A 10,467-nucleotide genomic window follows, 5' to 3' on the forward strand; every position below is an offset into this window, starting at 1 on the left:
TGAATTTCTTAGTGATGAGTGAGATCAAATCATCCTCTAAATTAGACTGAAGAACTTCTTGATGGAATTGAACATATTCCTCGTATGAGGGCTTTGATTCTTGCAGGGCTATTGATTTCCCTTTATCCTTCTCTTGTGCTGTAAAATTCATCTCGAACTTACTCAAATTTTTTAGAGTCTTGAAATTTGCATGACCCAACTTTTGATGCCATAGGTCAAGTTCTGTCACTTTTGTGTGCCTACAAGCCATTTATTTTCCAAGTTGATAACAATTGTCAGATGACCTTGTACCTGTCATGACACACAAATTAGAACTATCAAACAATTTGCATAATTTCTTATCAAATTGCACATGCAAATTATTTTCACAAAGTTGGCTAATTCTTATTAGATTTGCGGTAAGCCCTTCAACATGAAGCACATTGCGGAGCTTAGACAAACCAGCTACATTCAGCGTTCCTTTTCCAACAATGTTTCCCTTTGAACCTCCTCCATAGGTTTACTCTTCCACTTTTCTGATCAACATAATCAATGAGAAACTTATTGGAACCTGTCATATGACGTGAACTACCGCTATCAAAGTACCATGAACCTAAAACATTAGTTCTAAAAGCAGTATAAATCATACAAAATTGAATATCAGCTTTTGGTACCCAAACCTTTCTCACAATAGATATGTTTCTGGAGATGTTACGGGAGGGTGTTGGCAACACCTTAGGTAACACCTTTGAAGCAGATCTCTGTCTGTAATCTTCCTGCAGCTTAAAACAGTATGGTTTGATATGACCAGGTCTATGACAGTAGTGACAAATATACTTATGTTTCCTTCTAGACTTAAAGGAATAGTAGGCAGTGACTTTGGTTTTGTAGGATCAGTTTGTGACCTTTTGGTGGGCTTTCTGTATAGCTACTCTCTTTAACAAAAACAAGTACTTTTGAGCTTTCACCAACCTCAAATTTACTGTTCTCAAAACCTAGTCCAGCCTTATCATCTCTTCCCATCGCGAGTAAAGAATCAAGCTTGGTTGTGCTTGAATTGAATTCGGCCAGTGTGGCCTTAACTTTCCCAAGATCTTCCTTCACCTAACTTAATTCCAGGTCCTTCTTACTCAGCATAACTTCAAGCCTTGATTCATCATCCTTCAAATCAGTATTTTCTCTTGAAAGAATAGTATTCATCTATTCCTTTCAATCCAATCAGCATGTAGCTCTTCAAACATCATCCGAGCTTCTTCCATAGATATTGTCTCATCACCTGCATCATTATTACACAAATTATCAATAATGGAATAATTTAAATAAACTGAACTTCGTGAGGTGTTACGACTAGGTATGGCAACACCTGCGGCAACACCTAAAGGATTGACTTGAAACTTCTTTTTGATTTCCAGTAGGGCAGATAGAGCAGTGTGATCTTCTTCATCTTCCAGTTCTTCATCTTCATCAGACTCTTCATCACTCAAGGATGTATTCATTCCTTTCCTATGCGTGTTATCACACTCATTGGCATAATGTCCAAAACCTTGACAAGCATGACACTGTACCATGTCTAACTTCTTTGAAACTTACTTTTTCTTCCCTTCCAACATCAGTCGAGGCTTAGGAGTATCTGTAGGCTTCCTTGGTGACTGTTTTGGTCCAGTAATTCTCAAAGGCTTGTTAGGAAACATTGTAGCTTTGAGCTTTTGGTCAGACTTCTTGGTTTCTTTCATCTTTTTCAGATAATCATTGAATTTCTTAGTGATGAGTGAGATCAAATCATCCTCTAAATTAGACTGAAGAACTTCTTGATGGAATTGAACATATTCCTCGTATGAGGGCTTTGATTCTTGCAGGGCTATTGATTTCCCTTTATCCTTTTCTTGTGCTGTAAAATTCATCTCGAATACTTGAAGGATGCTAATCAGTTCTGTCATCTTCATATTTGAGTTGTCTTTCACTTCCTCAAGCGCCCAAATCTTCCCATTGAATCTCTTTGGCAAAGACCGAAGAACCTTGTTCACCATATTCTCACTAGTAATAGGTTCTCTAAGAGCAAAAGCCTCTGTAGTTATCTTCCTAATTCTCTTATCATAATCAGCAATAGTTTCATTCTCATCCATCCTGAGATTCTCAAATTTTGTGTTTAGAAATCTCAATCTTGTTCTTCTAACACTATCAGTTTCTTCACAGTGTTCTTGAAGAGCTTCCCACGCGTCCTTGGCAACGGTGCAGTCAGCTATGAGTCCAAACATTCTCATGTCCACAGATGAAAAAATTGCATTGATTGCTTTAGCATTGTAGCTTGAGCTTTGTGTTTCCTCGATCGTCGTCCAAGTTGCTTATGGATTGAGAATGTATTCTCCTTCTTGATATAGCATCTTTGGAGGAGTCCAACTAGTAAATGACCTATGTTACTTCCTAACTGGATGTCTCATAGCGAGATATTTTGCCAAGCACGAACATCCATCGCTTTGATAGTGTAGCGCATCCTTGTTTTCCACAACACATAATTCGTGCCATCAAGAACCAGGGGTTTCAAAAACGAGTTCGCAGTAGTAGATGAGTCCATCTTATTCCTTGTAATAAAATAAAAAAACCAAGATCAGTTCTTAGTGTATCAAGAAGATGTCTCTGATGCCACTTATAAGGGATAATTGGTTGCACATAAACAGATTTAGGTGTTGTCACAATGTGTTGACAACACCTCCAAAAATACTTTGAGTAATATGCAACGGAAAATAATTAAAGAGTGAATAAAATAAACTAGCAACCACTAAAATAGACTCAGATATTTAAGCAAGAGTATAAAATACTCTTGCAGTGACTCAGGGCAAAACTTTCACTAGAGAAACGATCAAAGAGTTTTACAACCCCTAAAACTAGTGATTATTTCAAAAAACAATTTCTCAAAAACAAGTGAGAAAATAAGCCATAAAAACAACTCCTAAAAATTCTATGCAAGATAGAATTAAAAAAAAAAGAGTCAAGGAGAAAAATCCTTGATGCCAAAACTCTATGAGAAGCACACTTTTGATCAATGATCTTCATGTGTTCTTCAAGGTTTCAAGGCAACACACGACCAAATCTAGCTTCAAACAATCTTCAGTATTCTCTCAAATATGTATGTGTATAAAGCTCTCAGGAAAATCTCACGGTCGTCATACGTCCATCTCTTTTTAAGTGCACGTCCATCTCCTTAAATAAGCAAGAATCCTTCTTCACATTGTTTCCTTGTATGTGTAGGATTCCTTAGATTTGATCATATTAAATCTACAAAAATAAGAAAACGATTAGTTAGATATGTGATATTTACATATTATAATCAAGCATAATAATATCTCAAATCTTCTTAAATAAGGAAATACATAATTTAAACATGTTATCTCTAAGTTAGTTCATGTCCAAGAAAGACAAAAAACTTTTAAATAAAATATTTTTAGACTTAAGCAATTTTAGAAATAAAATATTCCTTTTAGATCTGGAGCTTCTTTAAAGAAAAACTGTATTCATAGCATTGGAATGAGATACTTCTTCGCAAGATTTGGGGCAAAGAGATCGGTCCAAATTTTAAAAAAATATTTTGATTCAAACCCTAATAATGAAAAGGCCTCTACTCTTGTTTCTTCCTTGTTTGCCGCTCTTTTGTATTTTTCTTTCTTCTTATGATTTTTTTAAAAAATTATTTTTCTTCTCGTTTGAAAGAGAAATAAGTGGTTTGAATTTTATTATTTTTGTGGGTTTAATTATGTGGAATTTTTAAGGTTTGTTTTAGAATTTTCTGTCTATTCGGAATTGAAATTGAGCCACGTATATTCCATAAAAACAAGATCCCTAATTTTAAATTCCATGTCTGTTGGAGTACCGTGTCTCGTGCCCAAGATACATCTAGCGAAAGTTTAAATTTTTTTTCTTTTTGACATTCAAAACAAGCTTGGACACGCGTATTGATTAATTTAATATTCATAGGGTGTTTACGAAATTATACCTTTAGTGAATATCTCACTTGACAACAACTATTTCAGGATTAGCGGAGATAGCTCTTGTTGTAATTCTCTACGAACGATCAACTGGAATACCTCCTTCTTCAATCTCCAAATCAAGTCCACGACCAGTTTACCTATTCATCTTCTAACTCACACTAGAGAGAAAAAAAAGAAATTTGCATTGAGATTTAATCTAGAAGAAAAAATCAACTCCAACCTTATTGATTAAGGTGGCCAAATTCTTCAAACACAAGGGAGAGCAATTTTTAAAAAATTTCTTGCTTAACAATGAAGGCTAGGTCTCGAAAAAATGCTCTAATATATATGTATCTACATATACATATTTATATATAAGTATACCTTAATTATATATATGTAAATTAATTAAACAAGTTTAACATTTACATATATATAACTAATCAAAGACTTAATGTATCTATATATACATATTTTATATAAGTATACCTTAATTATATATATGTAAATTAATTAAACAAGTTTAACATTTACATATATATAACTAATCGAAGACTTATATATATATATATATATTATATTTTCCTTTGTGTGTAAGTTATATATCATGATATCAATATTATTTCCTTGTATAACTTCGTACCATTTATTAATACAACTAATGGGCTTTATTCTCGTCCAACTAGAATAATATTAATTTATTAAATTTCAATACTTTAATAATTTATCAAGATGGGATTGTACTTCTACTAGCCAATGATTCATGCATCAATTGTATTAATATTATCATAATCACGATCGATGATCCAATATCATCGATGTGACATTTTTTAACTTAATCATTTTTATGATGCACACTTTAATTTTCGAAACCAATAAAGCATAAATAAGGCAGCTGCTAATTTTGGAACACTTCCACTCAAATTAAGCAGGTGTACTCCCTTCACTGTTTTTAGCAGCCGTTCTCTCAAAAATTTCTATAAGCCATTATAAACTCATTTATAAGCTTATCATTTGATCCAATAAAATATTTTTATTTTAAATTCAACTCTTTGAATTTATTATCTCAACGGGAATAGGGAAACCAGTGCTTGTGTGACCCTCAATGGTTCAGAGATACAGCTAGTCGTGGGTTCACAACTCTTTGTGATTCAGGACATTGTCCTTTATAAGGGCTTACCCTTATTAGCCTCATTCTATGCATCAAATCCTTGATCATAAGAATGTCAGAATTCATTTCTGAGTGGACCCATCGAATCATGGTAAGAGCATCTAATAGTATCGCCCCATGATTCCTTAGGTATCACTGATAGTGCTTGCAAGAACCAATCGATTATGGTTATCGTACAGTACGGTCCCTTCATCTCATATATCCGGATCGAATCCGCAACCATTGTTTCATCGAGGGTTGCACGTGAAGTTCGATAACGATGTGTTGCATCTAAGAGAATACATAGTGGCATTGTATGTGCAACTAGGGAACCAATTTACCCTAATTCACATTTCATACTCTGACTAGAGATTCTATGCACTATTATCTCATAAGATCACATAGGATATCCACACCCGTAGGTGAGTGGTAAATTCCCGACTACAATGCACTGGATCCTACATGTGTCGTAACTGTACCCAATCTCGCCACCTGATGACCCTCCTGGTGTTGGTAAACGAGTCAAAGTACAATCCTAGCATGTAGACCCTCGGTGTTGTCTCGGGTCAAAAAGACTAATGGTGTACAACCATAACCACAGACTTATCCACTCGATGAATAATAACCACTTGGGAAATCCGGGGGAGGGTAGTTCAGTGAACTCATCGTATGAGCACCAATCTGTATGATTGAACATCTCTATGTCTATAGCAATGAAACGTAGTACACAACATCACATATTCTAGTCTCGAGCTCGAGCAATCCTTATCCTTATTTTGGACTTTCCAATCGACTAGGAACTTAATTTAGAATATACATTAATTAAAATATGTGTTTCATGATTGTCATCACATGTACAACCTCATATTTTTTTACTATAGTATATTAAAGGTCTTTATCTATGCAGCTTGCATGGGTATGCAGATAAAGTAAATGCCAAAATTGAGTAAAAAAGTAATTATATTAAAATGAAGATTGTTTATTACACTTGAGTCAATAAAATCTCAAGCCAACAGTTGGCTTGCAGGGCATCTATTCTAACAATGTCAACAAATCCGAAGGATAGCTAAGCATTTTCCGGCAGTCTAGTAGGGTTTTGGTAAAAAAAAGAAAGAAAGACCAAAATCGAAAAATATTGCAAGTTAATGCATGCATGTTGAATATTTTGAGCTAACAGAACTAAAAGTTGAAAATGTGCAACTTACAAGACGAAATAATTCTTATCTCTTAACCCATTTTTCTTCAATCGTCTCATAGCTAGTGGGAGTTTGTTTAGCAGGGATTCTATCTGTATTTTGCGGGTTGGTTGAATACTGAGTAGTTATTTTGATTTGGTTGTAATAACTTTAGTATTCGGAATTATTTTGTTTGCACTACAAAAAAACCCGGCTCTTTGCGACAGTCTTTTTGAAACCGTGGAAAATTTTGCCACGCTTTGATATAACCGTCGCAAATTGCGACGTTTTTTAATAACCGTGGCAGTTTTTCGAATGTTTTTTTTATCACCGTGGCAAAAAAAATTGCCACGGTCATTCAAATCTTCGCAAATTGCGACGGTTAGTCCAAACCGTGGAAATATTTTTGCCACGATGATAAAAAATCGTTGCAAATTGCGACGCTTAATATTAACCATGGCAAAAACTTTGCCACATTTAATAGAACCATCGCAAATTGCGACGGTTTCATATTGCAACGGTTATTTTACAATCAACGCAAATAAATTGCTACGCGTCAACCACGCGTCTCATTTAGTGCACGCGTATTTAATATGGCAACGGTTTATCACAAAACGTGGCAAATAAATTTTCTATAAATATCCATTTGCACACTGCTCGATTTCCCATATTCAAGAAAAATATATATGTAATAATCTATATATATTTTTAATTATTACACCATAAAAGTTTATTTCTTATTCTCTGCCTCAAAATCCGGAAGCTAAAAAAAGAGGTACATCATTTTTATTGTATACATATTTAATATATAATATCATGTTATTATATAAAAGGAGTCTCTAACACCTCATTATAATAACGTGATGTGATTATATTATTTTACTATTTAGTTATTTTTATTGTGTACATATTTAATATATAATATCATGTTATTATATAAATGAAGTATCTGAAACCGCATTATAATAACGTGATGTGATTATATTATTTTACTATTTAGTCATTTTTATTGTGTACATATTTAATATATAATATCATATTATTATATAAAATGAGTCTCTGACACATCGTTATAATAACGTGAGGTGATTATATTATTTTACTATTTAGTCATTTTTATTGTATTCATATTTAATATATAATATCATGTTTTTATATAAAAGGAGTCTCTGACACCTCATTATAATAACGTGATGTGATTATATTATTTACTATTTAGTTATTTTTATTGTGTACATATTTAATATATAATATCATGTTATTATATAAAAGAAGTCTATGACACCTCGTTATAATAACGTGATGTGATTATATTATTTTACTATTTAGTCATTTTTATTGTATACATATTTAATATATAATATTATGTTATTATATAAAAGGAGTCTCTGACACCTCATTATAATAACGTAATGTGATTATATTATTTTACTATTTAGTCATTTTTATTATGTATATATATTTAATATATAATGTCATGTTATTATGTAAAAGAAGTTTCTGACACCTCATTCTACTATGAACATTCAAGTATTATATTTAATCTACTGTAGGACCGCATGGCTTATGACCGGAGTTGGATGGATCAGTGAATTGTTAATGGATTATTGACTGATGAGTTCGTTAATGGGGTGGATGTATTTGTTGCTTTTGCAAAGAGTAATCCAACATGTTTACCTGACGAAACTATAAGATGTCCGCGCAACCGAAAGAATTCTCAGAATCTAACTTACTTAGACGAGAACACGGTGAAGGTACACCTGTGTAGATATGAGTTTGTTCCTATCTACTAAAGTTGGTTCTTTCGTGGGGAAAATTACATCCATCCATCGTTTCCAGGAGTTAATATGGACGCACCATCTTCGTCTCGAAGTAGTAGGCGTACGACCACATATGATTTGCCATCCAACTTTGCAAATTCATTGAATCCAAACACATATTCTGACAGTGAATACCAATTTGGAGGCAAACAACCTTATTATGATTACCAAAATGTTATTGAGGAGGTGGTATTGAACGAGGATCCTGATGCCAATGTCTTCGAAGAACCCAATGTCAACATCAACGAGGAGGATCCTAACACTATAGCCAGGGCTCTATATGATATGATGAAATCGACGGAGAAGGAGATTGGGGAAGGAAATCCACACGTACATACCTTGTTTTATGTTCTTGAAAGGTTGTTGAAGATGAAATATGAGCATAGCATGTTTGAAAGAAATTATAATGACATGTGTCAATTGATGACAGAGTTATGTCTTGCCGATCATAATTTCCCAATAAATTCAATGCAACCAAGAAACTAGTTAAGGATATGGGGCTGCCGTTCAAGAAAATTGATTGTTGCAACAACAACTGCATGATATATTGGGGCACAGACAATGAGTTGACTGCATGCAGATTATGTGAGCATCCGTAACTCTATGCTTAGGTAAGATACAAGATTTCCAAACAATAGGCTTCCACGGCCAAACACCTCTAGTACCCAAGAAGAATCCATAAGCTCTCTTCAAGTCACCACCGCCCCTAAACCAAACCTCCAACTCACGTCTCGCAAGCTCAATCGATCCAACGGTGACTCCTCCATATGCCATCTCCAAAGCCACACATCCCCAAATGATCGGTATTTATGATTCACCCATTTTATCCACAAGGCTTCCTTTCTCATGTGAATCTTCCAAAGAGTTTTAGCAAGCAATGCCTTTTTCCAAGCCGATAAATCTTTCAACCCCAATCCCCCATCTTCTATCGGTTTACAAACCTCCCTCCATGCAATCGGTGGGTGTTTGGTATTCCAAATAAATTTCCGGCAAATAGTATAAATTTTATCAATAATGTTGGATGGTAAAGGCAATATAGATAACCAAAAGCACTCCACCCCTTGTAGAACGGACCTCACCAATTCAATCTTTCCCGCATATGATAAAGAATGCTTTGGCCATCTCGACACCCTTTCTCCAATGGCATCTACAAGTAAGCTATAATCAGATGTGCATAGTCTAGCCGAAGATATCGGAATACCAAGATATCTAAATGGTAGCACCCCTTCTTTGAATCCCAACAAATCCAAGATAGCACTTTTATCCTCCATACACACACCGGCCATGAACACATTCGACTTCAACAAGTTGATCTTCACACCGAACATATCACTAAACCGACTCAAACGCTCAAAAACCGCCTCAATGCTCATCACATCACCTCTAGAGAATAGCAACAAGTCATCCGCATAGGCAAGATGAGTTATGCCAAGAGCCGCACACCTTGGGTGAAAATTGAAGTGTGAAGATTGGGGCATATCCTTCAATGCTCTCGTGAGAGGTTCAAGACAGAGAGTAAATAACAATGGTGAAAGCGGATCCCCTTGTCTCAAACCCCTCCTCCTTTCAAAAAAACCATTCAATTCTCCATTAACGCACACCGAGTAAGATGTCGTCAAAACACACTCCATAATCCACTCAACAAAAATCCTAGGGAAGTTCAATGCAACAAGAGTCTCCCTAAGATAATTCCAATCCACATGTCATAAGCCTTTTGTAAATCCACCTTCAAAGTACAACGTGCCGAAATATTTTTCCGAGCATATCTTCTCAAGAGCTCTTGTGCAAGATGAATATTATCGACAATAGATCTCCCCTTCAAAAACGCCGCTTGAGCATCATCAACCAAATCCCCAATCACTTCCTTCAACCTCATGACCAAAATTTTGGATATAACTTTGTAGAACACCGTGCAACAAGATATGGGTCTATAATCGTTCACCGACATGGCTTGAGCACTCTTTGGAACAAGTGCTATGACGGAATGGTTCCATTGTCTCAACAACTTGCCATTAGTAAAGAATTCTTCCACCGCTCTAAACATATCCTCTCCTACCAAGTCCCAGGAGTGTTTGAAAAAGTAAGATCCAAATCCATCCGGCCCTGGTGCTTTATCATTCTCAATATCAAAAAGTGCATTCTTCATCTCCTCACGAGTGACTTTGGCCACCAATCCACTCCATTTATCCTCCGAAAACAACGGCCCCAGGAGGATCACATCCTTATTGAGCTCACTAGTATCCGATCGGTTGCCCAACAAGCTTTTAAAGTGACCAACAAACTCATCTCAAATCTGATCCATGTCATAAATAAGATCACCATGTATGTTCCGCACCACCTTAATACCACTCTTCGGTCGCGTTGAAAGCAACATAACAAGG

At 35.2% G+C, this 10,467-nt stretch overlaps 1 protein-coding gene across 1 annotated transcript; it reads right to left on the reverse strand.

Moving 5' to 3' along the window:
* Nucleotides 1-275: 275 nt before the first annotated feature.
* On the reverse strand, nt 276-2,240 carry LOC140862899 (uncharacterized). Its single transcript, XM_073265931.1, has 6 exons — nt 1,570-2,240; nt 1,368-1,482; nt 952-1,083; nt 695-755; nt 442-592; nt 276-291 (listed from the first exon to the last, which is right to left on the reverse strand). The coding sequence occupies exons 1-6, from the start codon at nt 2,238-2,240 to the stop codon at nt 276-278; spliced, it is 1,146 nt and encodes a 381-aa protein (XP_073122032.1).
* Between the last annotated feature and the right edge of the window lie 8,227 nt (nt 2,241-10,467).

Source organism: Henckelia pumila, chromosome 4 (assembly GCF_033568475.1).
Source record: "Henckelia pumila isolate YLH828 chromosome 4, ASM3356847v2, whole genome shotgun sequence".
Lineage (NCBI taxonomy): Eukaryota > Viridiplantae > Streptophyta > Magnoliopsida > Lamiales > Gesneriaceae > Henckelia > Henckelia pumila.